Source organism: Gambusia affinis, linkage group LG14 (assembly GCF_019740435.1).
Source record: "Gambusia affinis linkage group LG14, SWU_Gaff_1.0, whole genome shotgun sequence".
NCBI classification, from domain to species: domain Eukaryota; kingdom Metazoa; phylum Chordata; class Actinopteri; order Cyprinodontiformes; family Poeciliidae; genus Gambusia; species Gambusia affinis.
Genome location: NC_057881.1, coordinates 4,288,096 through 4,315,410, shown reverse-complemented (window position 1 = coordinate 4,315,410; position 27,315 = coordinate 4,288,096). Strand labels below are relative to the sequence as shown.

The 27,315-nt window shown below is 38.1% G+C and overlaps 1 protein-coding gene and 1 long non-coding RNA gene across 3 annotated transcripts; one reads left to right on the top strand and one right to left on the bottom strand.

The window, feature by feature from the left end:
- Positions 1-70: 70 nt before the first annotated feature.
- LOC122843910 (gamma-enolase) lies at positions 71-27,315 on the bottom strand. Of its 2 annotated transcripts, none has more exons than XM_044139039.1 (13): positions 26,893-27,315; positions 17,797-17,882; positions 17,424-17,519; positions 16,585-16,643; positions 15,894-15,963; positions 14,637-14,770; positions 14,448-14,539; positions 14,220-14,350; positions 13,932-14,129; positions 13,640-13,841; positions 2,531-2,639; positions 2,248-2,306; positions 71-1,108 (listed from the first exon to the last, which is right to left on the bottom strand). In XM_044139039.1, the coding sequence occupies exons 2-13, from the start codon at positions 17,879-17,881 to the stop codon at positions 1,039-1,041; spliced, it is 1,305 nt and encodes a 434-aa protein (XP_043994974.1). In that variant the 5' UTR covers position 17,882; positions 26,893-27,315; the 3' UTR covers positions 71-1,038. The 2 variants fall into 2 exon arrangements, with proteins under 2 accessions (XP_043994974.1, XP_043994973.1); XM_044139038.1 differs by lacking the exon at positions 26,893-27,315 and adding an exon at positions 21,505-26,433.
- Positions 12,112-13,633, top strand: LOC122843912. Its single transcript, XR_006372794.1, has 3 exons — positions 12,112-12,164; positions 12,234-12,318; positions 12,595-13,633. It is a non-coding gene; the product is annotated as an uncharacterized LOC122843912 (long non-coding RNA).

Below are 27,315 nucleotides of genomic sequence, written 5' to 3'. Positions count from 1 at the left end.
CATGCAGTAGGTGTCAACTTAGGGAGAAAGATTCAGATAAGTACAAACACAGACAGAGTAGAAACTTTGATTGAAATCTTAGAACATAATCTTTATTTCACATATTTTCACATTATTTTAATTGACAAGCGTTCCATTATTGTTTTCATATTTTTATTTTCATTGCTCTTTCTTCTTTTTTTGACACAGCTATTCTATGGACAAACAGGGGACGGGGGAACCAAAAGGGTCAAAGGTTTGCGAGTTTTAAGGATTTTCTTTTTTTCTTTCAGGACAGAAGCAGGACTTCAACCATGAAGGACAAATAATCAGATTCACACAAGGTTGAGAAGAAAACCAGAACAGTTAAAACTGAGACACAGATACAACGAGAAGAAGGAGAGTAAAATATAGAGAGAGAAAGGGAGGAGGATAGAGCTGGGAAGAGTGCAGGTTCTTGAGTGTCCAGGTGAGAGAGAGAGACACAGCTGAGAGTGTGTGTGTATGTGTGTTTTGGTGTTAGAGTGCTCTTTATTGTTTTATTGTTGTTTTCACTCAGTTCCTACATCTGCATCATCCTCGTTTGGTCTTAAAAGTTTGATTTTTTCATCTCTTTCAGTTGCGTGCTTCAGACTATATTATTCTACAGAATTTCTACGTATTCACCTCTGTTTTTTTACAACAATAATTGTTATCTTTGCAGGCCTGCCTCCTGGGTGTACATGAACTATTCCTACAATAACAGTGCATGTCTGGCTTATAGATTCTGGGGTTTTCTTTAGAGTGTTCCCCTGCATGTGCATTTTCAGGTGTTGCAACTGTGTGCGCGTGTGTGTGTGTGAGTGTATGTGTGTCTGCATACAGCATCACCTCCCTTTTTTTAAGTCTAGTGCATAATTGATTGATTTCTTTTGCTTAGCTCTTTTGCGATTGTATTTTTCCTGAATTTCAGTGATCGTTCTTTGTACATGGCTCATTCCTTGTTAGTCGTTTGTGTCAGTTTGCGTGGGCATTTTGCGTGCGTTGAGTGTGTGAGTCATTCTTGTCTGTCAGCTGGTTTCACAGGACGCTTGGGTTCCTGAAGTTATGGCCGGCGAAGCGAGCCTGGTCGCCCAGCTCCTCCTCAATCCTGAAAAAACAGACACAAGTCTTTGCATTCCTTTATTTTTCTATTTTGAATGAAAGGGATCTATTACGCAAAGTTCATATTTTGCATGTTTTTGTACTTCAATTTGGGTCTCTGCTGCTTCTAAAATCAGCCATAGTGCTTACAAAACCCACCAAGCCAATTTTGGGCAATAAGTTAATGTTTTTGGTGTCTGAAAAATGACCCATTTCAAAAACCTTCTGAATGTTAAGTCACAATCAGCAGGCACTGCCTGTCACCTAACAATCCATCAAACAAGATAGGTCAGGAGAGGTAACCCAAACAAAGTGACAGGAGAATCAAAAAAAAAAAAAGATGCACCTTAGTTAAGAAAAGTTACAACAAGCTGCATTTATTCAGTGGTAGAAAAGTAAGTATAAATTTTTAAACCTTTCATAATATTGGCATGAGTTTGAGTTAGACAAGTCAAACATTTCACCAGCGTTTTCTTGCTCAACTGCACAGATTAGCGATTCTACCTGGCTAATGCCATTCTAAGTCTTTCCAGCCTCCACCTCTCCCATGTGCTTCCACAGCAACCCAATGGGATTAAATCACTGAGCCGATCCCTCCTCCTCCTACTCTCCCTGCTCCTTCTAGCCGCTGACTGGTTCGGACGCATGGGGTGACACTAGCGATGCCGTCGACTGTCACGTCAATTAGCTCGGACTCTAAGTACTAAAATAGAGTAGGCACCTAAGGAGAAGTGGCTCTGCAGAGCTGCTGCTGGGCCTGATTTGATTTAGGTTGAAAGGTGACATAGAACTGCAGCAATACTGAAGAAAGTTTAGGCATAATAGAATAAAAACTGAAAAATGTGTTGAAATATGTTAGCTCTGCATATTTCAACTTTCCATAAGATTAGTCTATTTTCTCTATATTTTTGTGAATGAGGTTTGACATTTGCAAAGAAAATGTTAATTACATTTTGTTTTCCAATCAAGACACAAAAAATGTGGCTTTTTCCAGAAATTGGAAAACTATTATTGTGTGACACAAAGTACAGTCTCACTGTCAACCAACATTGACAGTAAACGATAATAGCTCAAATTATCATCAATAAAGCCTTATGGGAGACCTAACATGTGTGAATGATAGAGTTGAGTCTGCAACCTACTGACCTCATGAGCTGGTTGTATTTAGCAAGTCGCTCAGATCTGCAGGGGGCTCCAGTCTTAATCTGCAACAGAGAAAGAAGTTCAGTAAGTGTAAGTGAAGTTGGATAAGACCAAATTAACCTTTGGTGAGTAAGAGACGGAGATTTAAATCCACAGATTGAAAAAGCTGTAGTTTTTCAAGTCACAGCACAATCCTGTCGATTTATTGCTCTGCTGTGAGTTAGCTTAACAGTATGTTATTTTGTCAGATTACACAAATAGTTTGTTAGAGCAATGAAGTAATTACCTGTCCAGTACAGAGTCCCACCACCAGGTCGGCGATAAAGGTGTCCTCCGTCTCCCCTGAGCGATGGCTGACCATCACTCCCCAGCCATTGGCCTGAGCCAACTTGCATCTGAAAGGAAGAGCCAATAGTTTACATCATAACCTAATTTTTGGAGGAATAAATACTGTGGCATCTCAACATTTGACCAGGTTGTGCTGCTGTGCCTTGCAGCCCGTCATTTACTCTGAAAGTAGTATGTAGGTAATGTTCAAAGGGAACATTAGGAGTCACTAGGGAAATTTTGATTTAAAAAAAAGAAACGTTCTGTTTTTCGATCTTAAAAAGAAGCATGAATTTCTACAAAATAATAAAAAAAGAGCCGAGAATAACTTAAGCACTCTTAACATATATGTTACTCTCTCAATATAAATTCTGCGGCATGGTTGCTGAAAACTACAGTGAAACTTTCTTAACTTTCTAAATATAAAGGAATTAAATATCTGTTGACTTGTATTTCCTTTTCTAAAAGCAAACAAAACAACTCTCACATCAAAAAGGCTAAATCCAGTCTTCTGTGATATCCATGTATTGAATATGAAAATCTCTTAACTAAATGTAAAGGTTTGCACTTTATACAAATATATTATTTACATGACCCCGGACTTTGGTGCAGTTGTTTCACTGTTGAAATATTTCATATTATTCATAGTCTTCAGCACACAAAATTCATTCTTTTCTCTCCCCTCATAACTGCAGTATTGCATATATTACCCTCTTAATTGTGTGAGCGCATTAATCACATTATGATTCATTTGCAGCCGCAGGTCATCTGACAAGTTAACAACATAAAAATTAAGACGTCCTCTGAAGCTCCAGGCTTCTCGGGATTTCCACTCAGCCAGCTGAGCTATTAAATATAACAGATTAATGATGCAGGGCGATTTTTTTTTTAGGAGATGAAGCCAATACATCACTAATAGTGTCATTGGTTCTGTTTGTCATTTAATCTTCCTCACACCCTCTTCTCTCCTGCTGCTGGACTCAATGATTGATAGTTTCATAAGGCTGAGTGACATAATGTCAGCTTTCAGATTAATGACACACACAGTCAGAGGAAGAGTGCATACTACTGTGTGAAGGCAGCTAAAAAGAAACAAAGAAAACAACAATCCCACTTTCAGGAATAATTTAAATGAACAGAAAATAACTGGTTTGATTAAGTTTGTGTATCTGATTTCTCATTATTGTCTCAAGATTGGCACTGCTGACAGCGACCTGACTAACTCTGAGTTTGTTTCCAGGACTGATTGATGAGACGACACAGAAACCTTTATGATTCAACAAGGTCAGAGCCTCCATAAGGTGCTTCTGTTTGTTCCTTTTCATTTCACAGAAGAGTGAGTTCAGGTTGCAAGTATCCAAGCTATTTGCATAAACACTGCATAAAAGTATTCAAATTAAAAGGCAGCTTTTTGGGATCTTTGTTGTATTTACGATTGTTCTGCTGCAATAAAATCTATAATTATGCTGGGCTTTTTACATTATTACCAACAGACCCACAAATTTGTCTAAATCTGTCTAGTACATTGCTAAATATTGGCAAATTAAACTAAAAAGAACAAATACATAGATAGCCATGTCCTAATTTAATGTTTTCCAACCCAGATCCATAGTCCTGTATGTTTTTGACGTTTCTCTCCTTTTGCTCACCTGATTCAGATGACTGCAGTTCAGCAAAATCCTGCTAATTACCCATCAATTAAACCTGTTTAGTTCATTGCAGCAGCTATGACAAGGGCAGCCAACCTGCAAGCATTCAATAAATCAATGGCCAAGAGACATCTGTAACCCGGGTGTAAATTTTGACTTCCATTTCCCCCATTATCCAGTTTTCTGAACTCCCTGTTATTTTAAATCTCGCGATACCGCTAATATAATACCAGCGATTCTCGCGAGATTGTCCATAGCCAATCGCTGTTGGGCTCTGTATCACATGTACCAACACCGCCCATTCGGCTAGGTATATTAGTTGGAGCAGGGAAGAGTGAGATTAGGACGCGCTGGGAGGAGCAGAGCTGCAGGTTAGTTGAGCACAGTCATTAATCAATTTTCAAATCTGTGTGATGCTCACACAATCTACTAAACCATAGGAGCCGACTACATGTACCCAGAAGGAGGTGGGGAAAAAAGCCCATTGTGTGGGTGGAAACTGTCCACTGTAAAAGTGTGGAATCGGTGAGTCTCTGTCGTGACTTAGCATTAGCCCATATCAGTTGGTTGTGTAGCTACTAAATTACTGACGGTAACCCAATTGAGTAGCAATAAGGTGTCTTAAATTATTTATTTGAGCACTTGTTTAGATTTGAGCTTTCATATTTCATGTTAAGAAATTTACATGATATTTATTGGATGTAACTTATCTGGAATTTTATATTTATGAAAATGCATATTGACTTTTAGAATTATTGGTAGTGCAAAGAGTGCTATGTGATTAATTTGTGTGCACACTAGAAGGATGGCGAGCTAGAACGTCTGGAAGGAAAGACTGCACTTTGTGCTGAAGAACTTCTGCTTCTCCTGCCTGGTGGTAGGAGGCTCTTGCAGCGAACGAACAATTTTAAATTCCATTGTGATCTGACTTTTTTTTTGTCACTACGGACCTGCACCAAGTACGTCAACAACAGTTGATTGGGACCTCTAACCAACCCCAGCTGGGGTAGATGAACTAAAGGGTGGAGGTTCATTGGAACTGTGGAACGGATGATTATTGTTTTCTTTAGTTATTGTTTTGTTTTCTTTTCTTTTCCTTTATTTTTGTGCATTTCTTTTGCTATGGCAAATCAGATCTTGTAAATATGTATAAATACCCACAATATAAATTCAAGACACCTGCAAACTGCAAAATTTCTACTGTCTCCTCCTTCATGAGTCGATCCTATTCTCAGAATTTCTAAACCTAACTCATTGATCTTGGTTACTACCCATTTACATTTATTGAGAAAAGTATTACCTTTCATTAATATGCTACATTAATTTATGGCGAGCTAGCCAGGAGGAGTTGTACAGAGTTGAAGTATTGCAGTTGTTATTTTTTTTTTCTCTATTATGGATGTTTTGGCGAAATATGGGGTTAAAATACCGAATGCAGTGTTGATTAAATATGCAACAAACACAGAAACTGATAATGAAGTAGCTGATTTTCTGACAGGTTATGGGTCAATGGAAAAGTTTAAATTTATAACTGATTCTGACTCAGATTTTTATAACTGCATAATTTTTGAGTTTTCGTCAGGGAGTGCGTTAGAGAGGTTGCGTAAAATCTTGCCGTACTCGTATATTGGCCAAACTGAAAAAATTACTTATGAAATCGAAGAACTGTCAGTGGTTTGCTCTGAGTTAGAGACCAAAATAAAAACTCAAGCTTACCTGAGTGAAATGAAAAATGTGGCTAAGCTTACAGGTCAAAATTTCACAGATGTCCTCAAAGGTGTAATGTCTCTACTGGGCCAGTCGATCACTGAACTTTGTCCAGCCCCATCTTTGAAGATTTCTTCAGATGAAGAGGAATTGGCTATGGCTACTCCCAGTACATCACAGATGACAACCAAGGGTGCTATCCATCTCAAACCAGAAGATGTCACTGCAGAGGAAAGGGAGCTGCCACACGCCCAACCTGATCCTACAGCCCACTACACGTCACATCCTTCCGGACCTTTGCCAGCCATGTCTTTCTCAGATATCAATCCACCTGGAGTGCAGAGGTATGTGGTTGAGCATATCATGAAAAGTGATGACAATGCAATGCACATGTCCTCATTAAAACTTAGATCATTTTCTGGTCGATCTCCAAGACCACAACATGAAATAGATTATGAAACTTGGCGATCTGGTGTTGATCTTCTGTTAAAAGATCCTGCTGTGTCAGAACTACAGCGTTCTAGAAAGATATTTGACAGCTTACTATCACCTGCTGCAGACATGGTTAAATATCTTCAATCAGATGCACCTCCTTCAAGTTATCTCAAAATTCTTGACTCTGCCTATGGAACAGTCCAAGATGGTGATGAACTGTATGCAAAATTTATGGAGCAGTTTCAAGATGCAGGTGAAAAACCATCAGTTTATTTGCAACGTCTGCAAGTGACTTTGAACCATGCTTTGAGAAGGGGTGGAATATTGGCTACTGACTTTGAAAAGCATTTGTTGAATCAGTTCTGTCGTGGTTGTTGGGATAACACCTTAATCTCTGAGCTTCAACTTAAGCAGCGCAAGTCAAACCCACCATCTTTTGCAGAACTGTTGTTATTGTTAAGAACAGAAGAAGACAGAGAAGCTGCTAAAATTCAGCATATGAAACAACACCTTGGTTCCAGTAAACCAAGAGCCAGTGTGCATTCACATCATGCTTATGCAGCAGTTGAAGAAAAGAGTGCTTATGATAACCTGACTGTCATCACCCAACAACTTGCCAAGCAGTTAGCTGATGTACAAAAACAGTTGGTTGCTCTTATAACTGCTCAGTCCAGTCAAAACCAGTCTGTTTTGCCAAAATCTATGCATGCTGCCAAGCTCAGTCAGCCCCCACAGACTAGTAAATGTGCATCTCGACCCTCTCACAAAAATGCAGTTTTACCACCCAAACCAGGTTACTGTTACAACTGTGGAGATGATGGACATATAAAGACTAAATGTGACAATCCTCCTAATCCGTCACTGGTTGCTGCTAAGAAGAAGCAGTTTATGGAAAAGCAGAAGAAGTGGCAGAAAATGAACTCTCATAGTGCCCTGTCGTTAAACTGAACCAGGTTCTCGTTGAGGGGCGAACGGGAACTGCAGAGGGCCAGCAAAGTCCCACTAAGCAGACGCCTATAAGATGCACCGGTTTGTCTCATATAACTCCTGAGATTATAGAATTCCCACCAGGGTTGATTGGCTCAAAATGTACTGGTCAAGTAACAATAGCTGGTCAGCAAGTTGAATGCCTGTTAGATACAGGATCACAAGTTACCACAATACCAGTTTCATTTTATAATCAGTATTTTTCTCATCAACCTGTGAAACCATTAAAAGAGCTATTACAAGTAGAGGGAGCTGCAGGCCAAGCTGTCCCATATTTGGGTTACATAGAAATGACAGTCATTTTTCCTAAGGAGTTTATTGGCACAGATTTGAATGTTTGTACTCTAGCACTTGTGGTTCCAGATGTTAAAAGTGGAACCCAGTCCCAAGTTTTGATTGGAATGAACACTCTTGACTCATTGTATGACAAATGCATGAACGATGAAAGTGTTAACTTTAGCCCAGCCAAGCATGGCTATAAAGCAGTTCTTCAACTGCTTCAGTTACGTCACCAGCAGACCCAAGAGCCCAGTGTATGTGATGTAGCACTAGACAGTGAGGCACCTGTTGTTTTTCCTGCAGGCCATACCATCGTTCTAGAAGGTTATGCCTGTACTAGCTTGTTGCCAGTTAGGGGTTGGGCATTAGTTGAACAGCCATCCATTCCCTTGCCGGGAGGATTGTGTGTGAAGAATTGCCTAGTATCATTGCCCAATCATACACGACATAAAATCCCAGTGGTTATTACAAATGAGTCAAAACAGAGCATAACATTGTCACCACCTGCTATTATTGCAGAGATCACAGTATCATCACAGCTTCTATCTGAGGTTTCCTGCTATAGTGCGCAGCTCAAGAACACTGACCAAGTTGATCTCCTGTTTGAATTTGGAGATTCTCCAATTCCTCTTGATTGGAAAGAACGAGTTATTGCTAAACTCAAAGAAATACCAGAAGTATTTTCCCATCATGACCTTGATTTTGGATGTACTGATCGGGTGAAGCATCACATCCATCTTCATGATGAGACTCCAATTAAACATCGTCGCCTATCCATCCAAATGACATTGAGGCTGTTCGCAATCATTTGCGAGATCTTCTGGAGACAGGAGTAATAAGAGAATCAGAATCGCCATTCTCATCACCTATTGTAGTTGTTCGGAAGAAGAATGGGGATGTTCGACTTTGTGTAGATTATAGAAAGTTGAATCTACAAACCATAAAGGATGCTTATGCATTACCAAATTTGGAAGAGTCATTTTCAGCTCTCACTGGTTCACGTTGGTTCAGTGTTCTTGATCTGAAATCAGGATATTATCAGATAGAAATGGAAGAAAGTGATAAGCCTAAAACAGCATTTGTAACACCACTTGGGTTTTGGGAATTCAACAGAATGCCTCAAGGTGTGACTAATGCACCAAGTACTTTCCAGCGTCTTATGGAGAAGTGCATGGGTGACTTGCATTTGAAAGAAGTTTTAGTTTTCTTGGATGATCTGATTATCTTCTCGGACACCCTAGAAGAGCATGAGAGTAGGTTGATAAGAGTGTTGCAGAAACTCCGAGATTATGGTCTTAAAGTATCCCCGCAGAAATGTAAGTTTTTCCAAACTTCTGTGCGATATTTAGGCCATGTAGTTTCTGAATATGGGGTTGAAACGGATCCGGAAAAGATTAGTGCTTTAAAATCTTGGCCAGTTCCTCAAACTTTAAAAGAACTGCGATCATTTCTTGGTTTTGCCGGGTATTATCGCAGGTTCATTAATGGCTACGCTGCTATTGTTAAACCTTTAAATGACCTGACAAAAGGGTACCCCCCTACCCGCATAAGCGTGGCAGCAAAGCAAAAATCACAATGAAAAGCCATGATGCAAAGCAACCTTTTAATGAGAGGTGGACTGCACAATGTCAATCTGCTTTTGAAACATTGATTGACCGATTGACAGCTCCAGTACTCGGTTTTGCCAACCCAAGTCAACCTTACATTCTGCATACAGATGCCAGCGCCATTGGGCTCGGAGCTGCTCTTTATCAAGAACAAGAGGGGAAGCTACGAGTTATTGCATATGCTAGCCGTGGGTTGTCTGCCAGTGAAGCTAGATATCCAGCCCATAAATTGGAATTTTTAGCTTTAAAATGGAGCGTAACTGAAAAATTCCATGACTATCTTTATGGCTCTAGTTTTACTGTTGTTACTGATAACAATCCATTAACTTATGTCTTGACCTCTGCTAAACTTGATGCTGCTAGTCATCGATGGCTTGCTGCACTGTCTACATATGACTTTAAATTGCAGTATCGTGCTGGCAGCCAAAACAGAGATGCTGATGCCCTCTCCAGGAGGCCGCACCCTCAGACGCCCGATCCGCACAGAGAATGGGATATGGTGCAACAGTTCATCACAGCACATATGACTGACGCAGAGGATGCTGCAGAACTCACCCCAGATGTGGTCAGAGCCATTTGTCACAGCTGCCTGTGGAGAGGCCAAAGTCCTGATGGTCCTTTGGAGAGAAACATTACTTTGGTTGAAACCATGACTATGACCCCTACAGTTCTCCCTGATTTGTATGTTGATGAGTCCACAGGGCTGCCAGTGCTTCCATCACTGTCCCTTCAAGACATCAGGGAGAAACAGAGAGCTGATCCTGTTTTGAGAGAAGTTATCCATCAGCTGGAAACAGGAGAGAAAATCCCTCCAACGGCCAGGGCTGAGCTTCCTGACCTTCCTCTGGTGATGAGAGAATGGAATCGCCTGGAATTAAAAGATGACACCCTATATAGAAGGAGGCAAAATGGTGAGGTTCTATCGTTTCAACTTGTGTTGCCAGAAGAATGTCGTTCTGCTGTTCTGTCAAGTCTTCACGATGACATGGGTCACATGGGAGTCGAAAGAACAATTGATCTTGTAAGATCTAGATTTTTTTGGCCACGCATGTCTGCAGATGTTGAAAATAAGATCAAAACCTGCAATCGCTGCATTAGCGAAAAGCTTTGCCAGAGCGAGCTGCACCATTGGTGAATATTCAGACCAGGCCACTTGAACTCCTCTGTATGGATTATCTATCAATTGAACCTGATAAAAGTAATACTAAAAACATTCTTGTCCTCACAGACCATTTCACCAAGTATGCTATGGCCTTTCCAACAGCCAATCAGAAAGCAAAGACTGTTGCTAAGTGCTTGTGGGAAAACTTTATTGTGCACTATGGGTTTCCTGAGCCTGCATACAGATCAAGGACCTGATTTCGAGTCTCATCTTATTAAAGAGCTCTGCAACATTGCTGGCATTAAAAAGTCACATACCACACCATACCATCCCCGTGGGAACCCTGTTGAAAGGTTCAATAGAACTTTGCTCAGCATGTTGGGAACATTAGAGCCAGAGCAGAAAACTAGGTGGAAAGAGTATGTCAAGCCACTTGTTCATGCCTATAATTGCACCCGAAATGAGGTTACAGGTTTTACTCCATACGAGTTAATGTTTGGTCGCTGTCCAAGACTTCCTGTTGATATAGCTTTCAACTTACCTGTTGAAGATCTATCATCTCAAACACATTCTCAATATGTACAAAACCTGCGTTCACGGCTAAAAGAATGTTTCCAGCTAGCTTCTGAAAATGCAAGAAAAATGGCAAAAAGAAACAAGATTCGTTTTGATCAAAGAGTGAAACCAGCCACTCTTGAAGAAGGTGATCGAGTATTGGTCCGAAATGTGAGGTTCAGAGGCAAGCATAAACTGGAGGATAAATGGGAGACAAGCATCTATGTGGTGATTGAACGTGTGGGTGATCTGCCTGTGTATGTTGTAAGACCCGAAACGGATCCCTCTGGAGGGACTCGAACTCTGCACCGTGACCTTCTTCTCCCTTGTGGATTTCTCCCTCAGGTTGAAGTTGATCAGCCAGTTTCCACACTTACTGCAGGCCTCTGACCCGCAGCCTTCAGGAATCAGTGGAAGACCCAGAGGGAGTCCAGATGAGGAGGATGAAGGGTGGAGTGCACCAGTTTTCAGTTTTTCCAACAGTGAAGGTCAGTGTTGAGGGTACAGTCCCTACCCAGCCCATGACCAGAGTTCCAGCTCCTGAGATGGAAAGACAGAATCCCTCACCGGATGTGGATAAGTCGTCTCTACTGTCTGATGCTGTGGACCCACTTCCTACCATGGAAAAAGTTTCTTTAGGAGATCAGACAGACCCAGGAAATTCACCTGTGCCTGAACATGTCCCTGAGCTGAATCCATCTGAAGAAGATTTGGAACTCCATGGCCCAGTAGAGACATTACGAGAATTGACCATATCATCACCACATTCTAGTGAATCACCTATAGCTGTTTCTCAGGCTAGTGATGGTTTCGAAGCTGAACAGCCAATTCGGTCCAGTCGAGAGCCAAAACCAATCAAGCGCCTTCAGTATGCTGCTTTAGGCAATCCATTAAGCTCTGTAGTGCAAAATCTTTTACATAGCTTAGCTTCTGCTTATGGTGAAATGTTCACGGAACCTGTCTTAGATTCTCCTGTATGTCCTAGTGTTCAGATAATTTAGCATGCACCGGCGTTGCATGGATTTAAGGGGGGAGGGTGTAACCCGGGTGTAAATTTTGACTTCCATTTCCCCCATTATCCAGTTTTCTGAACTCCCTGTTATTTTAAATCTCGCGATACCGCTAATATAATACCAGCGATTCTCATGAGATTGTCCATAGCCAATCGCTGTTGGGCTCTGTATCACATGTACCAACACCGCCCATTCTAGGTATATTAGTTGGAGCAGGGAAGAGTGAGATTAGGACGCGCTGGGAGGAGCAGAGCTGCAGGTTAGTTGAGCACAGTCATTAATCAATTTTCAAATCTGTGTGATGCTCACACAATCTACTAAACCATAGGAGCCGACTACATGTACCCAGAAGGAGGTGGGGAAAAAAGCCCATTGTGTGGGTGGAAACTGTCCACTGTAAAAGTGTGGAATCGGTGAGTCTCTGTCGTGACTTAGCATTAGCCCATATCAGTTGGTTGTGTAGCTACTAAATTACTGACGGTAACCCAATTGAGTAGCAATAAGGTGTCTTAAATTATTTATTTGAGCACTTGTTTAGATTTGAGCTATCATATTTCATGTTAAGAAATTTACATGATATTTATTGGATGTAACTTATCTGGAATTTTATATTTATGAAAATGCATATTGACTTTTAGAATTATTTGTAGTGCAAAGAGTGCTATGTGATTAATTTGTGTGCACACTAGAAGGATGGCGAGCTAGAACGTCTGGAAGGAAAGACTGCACTTTGTGCTGAAGGACTTCTGCTTCTCCTGCCTGGTGGTAGGAGGCTCTTGCAGCGAACGAACAATTTTAAATTCCATTGTGATCTGACTTTTTTGTCACTACGGACCTGCACCAAGTACGTCAACAACAGTTGATTGGGACCTCTAACCAACCCCAGCTGGGGTAGATGAACTAAAGGGTGGAGGTTCATTGGAACTGTGGAACGGATGATTATTGTTTTCTTTAGTTATTGTTTTGTTTTCTTTTCTTTTCCTTTATTTTTGTGCATTTCTTTTGCTATGGCAAATCAGATCTTGTAAATATGTATAAATACCCACAATATAAATTCAAGACACCTGCAAACTGCAAAATTTCTACTGTCTCCTCCTTCATGAGTCGATCCTATTCTCAGAATTTCTAAACCTAACTCATTGATCTTGGTTACTACCCATTTACATTTATTGAGAAAAGTATTACCTTTCATTAATATGCTACACATCTGTTTTCATTCTGCACGTAAAATGGAGTGTCATGATCTTTGGGTGTTTAGGTTTTGGTTTTCATACACAACACGGTTTTTTTGGCCTTATCAGTTAATTCATGAGTGCTTTTTGGTTTTTAGGTTCCTCTGTCTGTGCATTTTGGCTTCTTCTTGTTTGTTCATATTAGACTTTTTCCCTTTTGGTTTGTAGATCCTTCTGTGTCTTGTTCAGCTCTAACTTGGAACAGCTGTTGTCAATCCCACTGATTAAGCTCACCTGAATCCCATAAATCTCCACCATTACCTCAACAGATAAGCTCACATGTTTTCATTGTTGGCTCCATCTGTTACATATTGTTGGTCAAGTCTTTGCTTTTTAATGCCCCCTTTTAAAAGCCACAATATAAAACACAAAGGTCTTCCGAATGAAATACAGTAAATATTTGTAGATTCTGTTACTTTCCTGCAAATTGAAGAAAAAGTTACCCTACAAATGAAAAACCACAAAAAAAAACAGTTAAATCGTTTTTGAAAAGCAGACGTACGCCTGTATAGCTTCAGTGACGGAGCCGATCTGGTTGACTTTGAGCAGCAGGCAGTTGCAGGCTCGCTCCTCTGCAGCTTTCTCTATCCTTTTTGGGTTGGTCACCGTCAAGTCGTCTCCAACAACCTGGATCCCCACCTGGGCCGTCAGACGAGACCAGGCCTCCCAGTCGTCCTGGTCAAATGGATCCTCGATGGAGACCACTGGGAGGAAACGGGGAGAGATGATTTAGTCTGTAAGAAAAGCAAAAAGGATTTTGTATTTTATTATTTTTCAAACAGAAAGTGCTCCACCTGGGTAATTATTGACAAAGCTTTGGTAGATGTCAGCCAGCTCTTCTCCGCTGATGTGTCGGGAGGAGTCCGGAGGGGATTTGAAGTCCAGATCGTACTTCCCCTCACGGTAAAACTCAGAGGCGGCCACGTCCATCCCAACTACGACCTTATCGGTGAAGCCTGCTTTCTCAATGGCAGTCTGCAGCAAGTCCAGGGCTGAGAACCGAATGAGACATTATAAAAAGGTCAAGACATTAATGCTTAAAAGCAGAATGGCCTTATTTTCAACTACATTTCCATTTTCACCTTCACTGTTCTCCAAGATATTTGGAGCAAAACCTCCTTCATCTCCAACGTTAATGGCATCCTGACCATATTTCTCATGAATCACGCCCTTCAGCGTGTGGTAGAGCTCGGATCCTATCCTCAGGGCCTCCCTGTAAACCAAACCACGGGAAGAGGAAGATGAAAACATTCCGACAGACAACAAATGGAAACCAAGATAGATGAAAAACAGCTAAGCACATTTCTTACTTGAAAGACTCGGCCCCAACAGGCAGAACCATGAACTCCTGCATGGCAAGTTTGTTTCCTGCATGAGAGCCTCCATTTATCACATTAAAGGCCTGGAAGGACAAAGGATAAAATGGCTTTTAATATCAAGAAAAATGAAATATTTTCATGCGACTGTTGTAGACACTCTATAATTTGGTTGAGACCTACAGGAACCGGCAGCACAAGCTCGGTGTTTCCAGCTAAGTCGGCTATATGGCGGTACAAAGGGACGTCCTTCTCTGCTGCACCGGCTTTACAGATGGCGAGGGAAACTCCCAAAATGGCATTGGCTCCAAACTTAGCTGTTTGACAAGCCAGATGATTGGGAAAGGCAGGAGTAAGTATCAATACTTCTTGAAAACCTTTATTTTTGAAAGAATAACAATGTTAAATTTCCATTTTCTTTTTACTTTTAATACATCATATACTCTCCGATATTTCAGACCTAGGCATAAGAACTTTTGCTAATTTATATTTTTAGGTTTTTATGTTGTTTTTGATATTGCAACTGATGTTTTTTTGAGAGGGAAAGCACAAAAGTATTTTTTTCTTTAAATGGCACAAAATGGAATATTTAGTATTGAGGATGTGAGTTAGCAGTTTAGATTAACAGCTACTAATGGTTATATCAACTACTAATGAGATAATTGATTTTAATTTGTTATTACGTGTCTTTTATTAGACAACTGTTGTGTTGTCAACAAGACAAGGCATGGGATTTAAACATGAATTTTCTCTGAATAAAACTGATTTGGTTTAAAGTTTACAAGCTAAAAGTTTATATTTTTTTCTTGTTTCTATGGAACAATGGTTCCTTGAATTTAGATTTGAAAAAGTATAAATACAGTACAGACCAAAAGTTTGGACACACAGTTGCGTCCAAATCTTTGGTCTGTACTGTATGTTTGTTTATATTTTCGTAACTTGGGGTACAATAAAGGCAAAGTAATCAAAAATGTAATTATTTATCCAGTAAAGTTATCTTTTGGTATTTATTGCTATCATAGAACCTAAATAAGCTAAATCCTTCTTTATCATTCTCTGCCAGTTATTTCCTACTGATTAATTTTGTCAGGTTTATTGTACCTACTAATATTAATTTCTTCCTACCACCCATTTTCATGGCTGTTGGTTGTGCTTCCAGAAATGATTGCTTGTCCTGTTAGGAAGATTAAATAAATTCAGAGTGAATTTATTAACCAAACATGTGAGTTGGTGTTCTCCGAGCCAGAGCAATCTATTTGCTCTGTCTTATTACCGTCTGTATTTATGCAGCTTATTGCTCTGCAAAGGACTCTGTGACAAACGAGCCTTTGGTGCAAACAGTTTTTAAAATATGTGTAAGCTGCTGAACACGAGAGAGTTCCAGCTGGCTGGTACAGGCTGATGGTGTGGTATAAGTCATTCTGTCGTGTTTTGACTCACATTTGTTTTCTGTGCCATCCATTTCAATCATCGTGTTGTCCAACTGCTCCTGCTCCACCACACTGATGCCCTGCAGACAGCAAATGAAACTTAGTGAACAAAACTGCTTATCCTAAAGTTATAGGTTTTAAAAAAAACTTTAAACGCCACTCCTTCTGAACAGTTGATACTTAAATTAGTTAAACTTTTTTTTTTTTTTTTAGGTAATTCAGAACTTATTTACACCGCCTTACTATGTCAAAAGTCCCCTATTTATTAACTTTAAAAAAAAAAAACTATTTTGATTCTTAACGTGGCTGAATTGTTAAACTTTTGACTTGTTTGTACTTTTTTTAAAATTTGAAATAATTCCGATATTGAACTGGAGTGCATGGAAATGGGTATGAATTTGACATGTTTGTATTTTGGCAAAAAATTTGAAGTAGTATTACTGTTTTTAGTTAATCCTATGTAAATGAACTGCATTAAATTTACTTGAATTACCAATTAAACGGGTTAAAAGCATGAAAGTTTGTAAAAATTAAATTATGACATTTCCAAAAACTCTCTTTGACATATTCATAATTTCTAAGAAATGTGTTAATTCCCTTCACATTGGTTCATGTGTTTCTACATTTGAATTATGAGCGCTTTAGATTTGCTGTGAATGAATATTATTGCTAATGAGTAAAAAAATGTTTTGAAGACTTACAGAGGCTATGAGGGCTGGCGCCAGAGTATCATTGATGTGTCCAACTGCCTTCAAAACACCTAAAGCACAAAATGCAGAAAAAGAGAGTTTTACAGAATAATAAAAAAGGAAAATCAAGAAATTAACATTGGGATGAATAAAGTGAAACAGAGCCACTTCACATCAGTTTAGAGCCAATTTTAGTGTTGAACCCGATGCAGAAGAATTCTAAAATTATTTTACTCAAACACAAGACGCTTTTCTGAAGACAATTCAAACTGAAAAGTGTTGGGGTTTTTTTGTTTTGTTTTGCTTTCTTTTTTGACATATCGACAAATACTACATGTTAACAATGCTTCTTATTTTCTGGTAAAGTTGCTAAAACTAAACTTTTGAAATGATTGGAGACTTTATGGAGACTGTGGAAAGACAGAAAATGCATTTAACCCAAGGTATAAAACTTCAATTAAAGTGTAGAATTAATTAAACAATAATTTTCGTCATTTGAAAGAAAATAACTTTGTGACTAAAACAATTATCACAATGCTCTATTTACATTAACATAAAATACTTGTATAGTTTTCTGCCAATGATAAAAGAAGGCAGGATTTAAACTTCCAACACATATTAGAAACAAGGTTGCAAACTTAAATTTTCTGAATATTTTTGTTACTTTTTTGCTATTACTTTTATCCCTAATCTACATTCCAAATTCATAGAATAACAAAAAAAGGTTTTTCAAGCTTTCTCTGCAGAAGCTTTAAGAATTCTTTATATCTGAATGTTGAATTACTTTATGCAGCACTGAGTTTCTGTTGACTGTAATTAAACGTAGATGCCCAGCTGATTTGTCTTCCTACCTTTTCCCTTGAAACGGCTTTTATCGCCATCTCGGAGCTCCAGAGCCTCATAGATCCCTGTGGAAGCCCCACTGGGCACTGCAGCCCTAAATAGACCTGAGAAACAGATAAAAAAAAATGGGTTTAAAACTGCTAAATGTCATGGAAAATGTTCAAATCAATAGGTATATTAGACAGAAAATGAATATTCAGTACAGCCTCTCCTCTGAATTTTTGTAATCTTGAGAATGTCCTTGTATCTTTTCCCAATCTTCAATTTCAAGCATTTATTGATATTTTATCTTAGTCACTATGTCATAGTTAAATTGATTATGCTGTTGGCCACTAAATCATAAATAGAGTTTTTTCATTTTGCTTCTCAAAGTCAACGAACCTTTTTCTGTGCGAAGATCCACTTCCACAGTGGGGTTTCCCCTGGAGTCCAGGATCTCCCTGGCAACAATGCTGACGATCGACATCCTGAGGGTCAAAGAGACTCACTGACGTTATCAATCATAAATGAACTGTAAATCAAGGCAGCAAAAATAAATTCAACTGAATGTGAACAAGTCAAAACTGCAGCTGTAAAAGTCAGTTGTTGTGGTCTTTAGACCACATGCATGAGGCAGATCAGATACTCAAACATTAGTGTGACGAATCAAGAAAGACTGACCTTTTCCATGCTATATTTTGAAGTTTGAGTAAAATTATTTATGTATTTATTTATTGAAGACTTTGTTTCTGTAATAGGTCAATGGATTTATTTTGTGTGTTGTTTAGGAAATGTAACAGATTATGACCATGTGAATTTACAGCTTGCAGTTTTTTATTTAAAAGCAAATAAATTCAATACATAAACTGAATGTCTTTGTGAGAATTTAATATAGCATTGACCTACATTGAATCAATGATACCCTTTACAGTAACTGCAGTTTAAAATGTGTATCAGAAAAGTGTTAAATTGTTTTCAGTGATGCGTTATTTTTATAATGGTCTGCGTAATTCCAAGAAACACAGGACACAGCATACCCAGATTCACAGGATGAAATTGAACTAAGACAACACTGCTTTCTAATATATAAAGCAAGAAGAAAAGCTTTGCATAAAATTCAACCTTATGCATATTCACTTTTGTGCTGTATTCACAGTATCTTTATGTTTCCGCTGAACCTGTTTACTTCTTCAGCTTTTCACATCCCAGGAGAGAGATCTCGGAAACTCTTGCAGCACAAATGCATTCTAGATGCATCGTGTGGTGCCAGTCTACACCCTTGGAAAAACACCTCAGCCACTGGAGCTTTCACCTAAATAGGTCACAGCATCAACACACATCTCTTTCAAAAATCCAACAAAATCTTCATGCAAGACTTGCAAAGCGGTGCAATTCAATACATTTTAAAGCCAGACTATTTATCAACATTTGCTGTTTATACACATTTTATCCAAGACTTTTCTCCATTTAGATCTTTAATGCACTTAGCCAGTTCTGCATTTGGTGCAGAGAAGGTTTATTTTTAGCAACATGACAACAAAGCTCAGCATAGTAAATGAAAAAGATTTTACCGTAAACATTTTTCAGAAGAGAACATAGTTAAAAAAAAAAAACAAGAAAGAAAAGGAAATCAAAGGACAAAACTTGATGTTGTTAGCAAGCTAGTGTAGCTTTCTTGGAGTGACAGTACGGTGACAGAAAGTTGTCTCTGAGTACATACAGTCCAAGATGGCTGTTTTGGATTGCACAAACTAGAGCAAGTTGCAGAAACAGTAATTCTACAATTGTGCAGTCTACTTGTGTGCATGATGTTCTACTATTAAAATGAAGAGAAATATTTCCCTTTTGGCTCTGTTAGGAGTCAGTCTGACCTTCCTCTTCTGGGGTGTGATAGCATTACTAGATCAGAGCACTAATTTTGGAGTCAAATTGAAGTTTTTTCTGTTATGCGAGATGAGAAAAAACACTTGAGAAAATTGAAGAAGTTAGATTGACCTCCCAGCTGGGCTTTTCTTTCTCTGCTTTCGTCCAGAATTACCTCTTGTCACTTTACATCCAATTCTAACATTCACTTTAAAGTACAACATGAAAGGAGCAGCTTCTTTGTGACAGACTGAACTACCTTTCATATCAGGATTAAAAATTCATTAATTCTCTTTGATGATGCTTTTTAATGTTTTTTTTTTTTTTGTACTGCCATGAAATTATTAGACTGCAAAAACCTGCTACAGTAATGGAACCTGTACCTTCAATGCCATTTGACTTTGATTATCTGTGCTCTCCTCCGTGGGTGTTTGCCCATTGATATTCCAAACACGTAGAATTGTAACTGCAGCAATATGTCAAAAAAGTCCTTTTATGCTCCTCTTGTCCCTCTTTGCTGTATGAATACTTTATCGATCGATGAGCTAAATTTGGCTGGTAGCTTGCAGAAGCCTGGCACCAAGGCTGTATTTTTCAATTGCACTGACAGAAAGATAGAAAATCAAAAACAAGGTCCACTCCTTTTCTCTCCTCACTGCTTCACAATGTATTTATAAGAATAGCAGTTTGTATTTTGCCAATTAATAATGAAGATAAGATCTTAAATCAAAGTTTAGGCAAAAAAGCCTTTTTAGTTTTTATCAGACTGTGTCTGGTCAAAGCTTGTGGGAACATGCATTGGAAGGAAATTATGTTGCTTTTTGAGATTCTTTTACACTGAAGACTGAGAAATTTCTCTAGAAAAACAAAGGTGGGACATTTGTGTGGTAGCATGTGACTTCATGCATTTGGTTGCTGCAGCAAAAATAGCAAAATGTTTTTGATACCATGACCTGTAAATATGTTTCAGAAAATAAAACCACTTGGTTCATATCCAGTACAAGTACGTTTTATGACAAAATCCCTGAACATAAATTAAAAGATTTACATCCAACAGCAACTCTGTCACTGGCCTGACAAACCAAAAGTTTCATATTTTTTGCTCAAAACACCTTAAATAAATACGCAATTATAGCAAAGGGTTTACACACACTCATCATAATCCTGGATATAATATTAATTTTAGCCTTTCTTGGGACCTTTTAGAATGTTTTCTTTGACTGGGTTGAAGAAATGCACAGACCTAGTTTTTAATCAGAGCATTTCAGAATGTTAGTCTGCTTCATTTTTATACGTTTTTAGGATTGTTTTCCAGTTGGAAGACCCAATTCTTTAGGTTTCAATTTTGATCATATGTGAAGTTAAAAAAACTTCTTTAATTTAATTCTTCTTTCAGCTTGTAAATCATGCATGACATCTGGTTCATTGCTTTGAAGTTTAAAATATTCACATTGACAGCTTTAAACATACTTCTTCTGTCAAACAATTAAATATTTGACCATAAAATATTCCTGACATTTTCCATATGGTCAACTAAATATTTAAGTTTAACCTAAAAGTGTTCATTTTTCTATGGTCATTGCTGCCTTGGGTTCATCCTGGATTTAATAGCTAATTTTCTTCCATCAAAACAAGTTTGGCTGAAATGGCAGAAACTTGGACACAATATATTGGGATGCAATCATTGCATAATGACAATTACAAGCAAATTCCCAACCTTTACTCTTCAAATATGACAAATATATGCTCAAAATAAATAATAAACTTGGTTCACATTATTAATATCTTAATGAAGCAATACGGAATCATGCTTTAGTTTTCTTTAGTCTTTTATGACTTCATATATTTGTATTTTTATGATCAAATAGGCAAATTTTAGAATACTTTTTGGATCACTTGAAAACTTGTATGTTTTTGCATGAGCCAAATCTAGAATATGTTTCAAAGCATATTGTTATTTTCCCTTATCAGCCTAAATTCTAGCATGACCTTCCTGATAATGTTAAACTCTATTTAATGTGATTGTTTTTATTGCTCATTCCTACTTATCTCCCATATGAAAACTTTCTCTGGTAACATAAATTTGTTCACCCTAACAAAGTGCCTCTTGCCCACTCAACTCTCAACTTTATTGAAGTCTTTAAAGTACTTAAAGAAATTTAACTTTTAAGGTTTAAAATCTGTTCTAAAGCTTTTTGCTGATGGTTAAGTGCAGTCATGAGAGCCTATAAATTCTTTCTCACTCACCTATTGTAAGTCACAGCACCTGAACGGGTCAGGGAAAAGAGTGACGAGTAAATGGTGCTCAGCTGAAGAAAAAGGCAGAGAAGGTGCCTTCAGAATTCGCTTGGTCAGGAGTGAAAGCAATTGATGTGTGGGTGGATTTTTTCTACAGGCAACCATTAATTTTATGGATACTGGTTCTCTGTTCCTTTTCGGTGATCCTCTGAGGCCCCACCCTGCCGTATTGCAGAGTCTTCCCAAACAGTTCCACCTAAGGGTGGAGCAGCACCGCATGAGATATCAACAAAGAGATTTTGCATTTCCTAATAAATTATCTGCTTGATTAATAACTTTCAGATGGTGATAAACGACAAGAAAACCAGAGACTCAGCTGAACAGTTTTCATATATTTAAATTATGCAAAAACTGCTCATAAGTGTGTTTTCATCTTGTTTACTTACATTTATTACTTCTTCTTCTGCATTCAGTTCAAGTATAACATGCATCTAAATGAAGTTTAAACATCACGCTCTGAAGAAAGTATAATTCCATTGTCCCTGAGTCAGTCATGCATGCATTAACATCACTGGCATCCTGCTGCAATTTGCACCATCTAATATACATGAACACATGTTCTTTCCTCCTAATCTGTCACCATTCTCAATGAGGTTATTGCCTAATCAATCTCATCTTTTTTTCCATTCTTCTTTCTTTCTCCTTTTTTTTTCCACATCCCCCTGTGTTTCTCACCCTTTGCTGTTTGTACACGTTGCTGTGTGTTACGTAAGCTCTACAGCAGCAGCAGCAGAGAGGGAGGGAGGACACTCACAAACGCATCAAACCACACCTAACAGAGACTGCAGTGCTCAGCAGAAAAGATACCAGCACTGATCGGATGGAGAAAAAACTCCATATAGGCCAACACAAGTGGATGAAGCAGGAATGGAGTGACACGGAGGTGATTGGTTCAAATAAGTAAGGGGAGGATAGGAATAGCAACAATATCTATCTGCAACGAAAGACTAAATAAAAGAGGCAAAGATATTGTAGATGTGGTTAAAATAATACCGCTAGAATCAAGTACAACAAGAAAGAACAATGTAATAATATTTAAATTAACATCAAAGACACAGATAGTTCACACCAAACTCTGACCCCACCACCTGAATTTCACTGTTAAAATCAAGATTTAAGATCTTCTTTCCATCTGTAACAGTCTGGCAGTTGCTTAAGCCTCAGTTTCTTGTTAGATCTCAAGATTGGTCTTCTGCTGCTGTAGCCTGGGCTCCTTCACAATTTTAAATCTTGGTGTTTCATGTGGTGTTTTTCACACTTTGACTATAGTTTAACAATTGATTATTTTAGTCTCTGATGCTTCTACTAAAATGTCAGTCCAGTCTGTTCAGTCACCTCTGATGTCACCAAGGCATTTTTTAGCACACAAATGCCACAAAAAAGAGATTTACATGACTTTTGTCACTGTAAGCAAGACACCAGGTTAACTTTCTCTTACCTATGTTTTCATTGCCATCAAACCTAAAAATCTGACATATTACCCAAATATTAGAGTTTAACAGCAATTAAAATGAAAGAACTCAAAGGTCCAAGGTAATATTAGTTAACAAGACTTTTACTGGTTTTCCAGCATTAAATTATTTACAGTAATAACATGGATTTTTTTTACTTCACCACATACTACTTTAGGCACAACAAGCTAAGCAACTAATATTGTAATCCTTATTATTAACATTAGAATATAAAATTGTGTGCCAGTTATAAAGAACAAGACTGACAAGATTTGTTTCTTAACAAATCTTGGTTTATATTGAACCAATTGACAACAAATGCAACCTGAATCATTTTGCAAGGCAAGACATGAAAATTTCTAACAATTTAAGTCTAAATTCAGATGAAATCAGATTTTGACATAAGACTAAAATCCAATCTTGCAGTCCAATCCAATCTGAACTGTATAACAAAACACTCAAATTAGGTTGCTCATGTAATTTTGATACATAAAAGTACATCTAACTAAGCCCAGCCAATTGCATCAAATCACCAACTTGCAGCAATTGCTTGTTACCTCTGAACAAGTCTTTTATTCAAGTCTTTTAGGATATTCAAACAAAGTTCATATTTACAGGAACAATTTAATAAAGACTAATGCAGTAAAATAACAAGTGAATAATGCATGAATACCATTTGATCAATAAAAACAAAAGCAAAGCTGTGATGAATTCTTGATTGGTTTACATTTTATTAAATCACTTCTTACTTAAATATTTTATGCTTTGTGGTTTCTTCCAGAAAGAAATGCAGAACATGTAGCTTTTCAATTCAAAATAGTAATTAATCAATATTGTACTCGTCAAGACAAGGAGCATGTGTGAAATAAGAGAGCTAAGATCAAAATTTGGATGCAGGGAATAAAAAAATCAGCAGGATATGAGCACTGAAACATGGCTTTGCATGTTTGTCAAAACGAAAGGAAGAGTTTCCCGGGAATGGGAATGGCCAGCAGGAAGGAGAGAGGGAGGGAGGGAATGATGAAGGACGAAATGGAGAGGAAGAGGAAATGAGGCAGAGTGAGGCAGAAATAGAAGGATCACAAGAAGAGGAAAGACATGGATAAATAATTAAATGACCGTATATGGCTGGAGAAGAGGGGAGAGATGGAGGAATGTAGCGAGGGAGAGGAGAAGAAAATGGGCAACAGAACTGTGGCATATGGTGCATCAACATGCACACACATGCACCAACACACAACTACATGTATATATTGACATAAATAGATGTAAGGGGTTTTATTTACGCTACTAAATACTATAATTAGTATTATTTCTTGCTCTGACTGTCACAAATGAAGATAAACATGAACACTGGCTAAGGAAAATAATCATCTGTATTCATCATTTTAAGACTTATCATGGTCATCAGAATGTCACTAATGATTCAATTAAACTATTTTTAACATGATTATTGTCCTAGCTGAGTAAATTAACATTAATCATATGTTCTATTTTCTTACATGATTTCTACTTGATAAAATCTAAATGTAGAATATTTTTCTGTTCATTATTATAATTTAGTGAATGTGTTTTACAGACTGTGTTTTCCAGATGTCTCAATAACTATGAACAGGGCTCTACCTGCTTTTACAAAATAGTTCAGTCATCAGCAGAAAGTAAAAACATAAATTCCTCAAAAACGATGCCAGTAATGCTTGTTTTCATCCAACAAATTTATATCACTAAGGACTAATTTGTTGAAATAAAAAAACAGATGGTGCATCTCTGCAACCAGCTGCCATTTAGCTGTGGATAGAGAAGATGGAAGGCCCAAATTATATCAGTAGACTAACTACAGTCATGTGGAAATGACATAGAAGAACCAGAGAAACATGGTAAAAATCTACAATTTTACATGATTGAAGAACCAGATGTTTACGGTTAGCTATTGTAGAGCTAAGGCTTTCCAGATTTCATCCAAATCAGTGTGTAGTAGCAAAACATTTTCAAAATGGTTTGTATCAGCAGGCAACAATTTTTATTTCTAACATTAGAAAAATGTACTAAACCCACAGATCATTGTTGATGTAGTCTATATGTCTGACTAACTTGAAAACAAGACCATACACTGTACTAGCTCCCAAGCTGAATCAAAAAAATGGAAGAGTTCACTGTTTTTCAAAAAAACCTGGTCTGCATATAATCATCTCTGCTCAGATCAATAATCTACACAATGACCAAAGTTGACCAAACGGGGATTACTAAAAACACAGATTAAGGTAGAAGAAAACATTATTTTATTTGCCAAAAGGCCAAAAATAGTGTTTTGAAAGCTTTTGACAAAATGTTAAGGGTCTAACCTGGACTGATTCTTTCCCCCTTCTGATTATTGATGCTTTAAAATATTGTTTTTACTGAAACACTTTTCTGCATTTGTGAAATAAAAAAACAAATAAATGCATGTAGAGTCATATTTTTCTCAAACATTTTGCAAAAGTCCAAATCTACATACTTTACAGGTAAAATTACCAGATTTCCTCTTATCGTACTCTGCTTTTTAAATTCTACATCAAAGATAATATTAGTAAAATTAAGAAGTAGTACTTAAAATATTGTGTTATTTATTAAAATATAAAGTTATAAAAACAAACATAACCCAGTGTGAAAAAGATTCAAGTGTTTGTGATGAGTAGCAACTAGCTTTTTTCTTCTTTCAGCCACATAGGAGGATCTTAAAAGTATTGAATCCACAGAAGGTTTTCTGAGCTTTGACTAGGTCATTCAAAAACCTTAATTTTAATTAATGTATTGAATTTTTCCTTCAAGATTTTCTGCTCAAGATCAAAATTTATCAATAAATGGGCCCACTACATAATGTTTCTCCACCATTTAGTGCATATGTCTATATATATTTTTCTTTATCAAAATTAAAATATTGCAAGTTCACATTATAATGTTAATTTGTCTTTATGGACTTAGCTGCCTTTTCTAAAACCAGGCATGTTGTTATGAACATATTAATAGCTGATAGCTTTACTTGAATGTATTGATGATCTATAGTAAGTGTTTCAGTACAACCAAGCATATTTCTCTGAGACTCAGAGATGCCTATACTCTCATGTGTTCCTGCCCCATCTTCAAACACAATTAGAAACCAGAGACCTGGACATTATTGACTGCAGGATCCTATCTCATTCACACACACACACACACTGCAGGCAAGAATCACATGAGCAAACACCAGCCATTTTCCAAAAAGTCAGAGGATATTCAGGTCAGTCTTCCTGTAAGCTATATTGCCACCTTCTAACACACACATACACACATGAATGCATCAGTCCTCACACACTATATTTCTACTGCCACAACACTTATGAACAAATCATCCCTCTTCAACTACAAGGACACACATTAACACCAAGAAACTGCATATCACATAAACACACACACATACACACATTTCTGTGCAGCTTACATGAAAAGAGAACATCTGACAGCAAAATGCATAGCAACGCAAAAATGCACACACACACACACACACGCACACACACGTATTGTTTTCTTCATCCTTTCTCTCCTATCAGACACATTCAACCATACTGAGAGCTCAAACTGACACACAGGCACACACTGTGCACGTACGAGGAAGCTCACACATGTACGCTCTGATGTCTCTCTCTGCACCCACAAAATTCACTTGACAGCCATTTTCCAAACATGCATGAAACTGCAACAGTGACACCTCTAATATCTCACAACCCACACACACATGCATTTTTTTAATTATGTCTGCTTTACGCAGCATGAAGTCCACATCAAAACTAAAAAGGAATAAGTAGCGATGGAGAATGACAAAACCTAACAGAGAAGAGGATAAGAAAAACAGCAAAAATCCTGTCTTTACCTGCCACCCGTGAGTGTGTGAGTGTGTGTGTGTGTTCTGCCTTGCACGGCAATGGAGAAAATACTGGAGAGGCTGAGCAATGAGAGAGGGAGAGGAGGAAAACAGGAGGGGAAGAGGAGGGGGTGAGATGTGAGACAGAGGGGGGGGAGGGGAGATGACTCAGAAGGGAGATGGAGGGAAGGAGATGAGTGTTAATTAAAAAAGGAGAAGATGGACCAAGGCTTTGGATGAAAGGATAAGGACAGGGTGCAGAGGCTCGATATCCGACAGTGGTGGTAAAAATAGATGATGGGTGGACAGCTTCTTGTCTCCCAGTGTCTCAGTGTCTTTCTCCACTGCTGTAGTGGGGTTCAGTCCGAATACATGCGATTATATAATCCATCTTCTCCACCATGCTCAGACATGATGATCCTCTGTATGAAT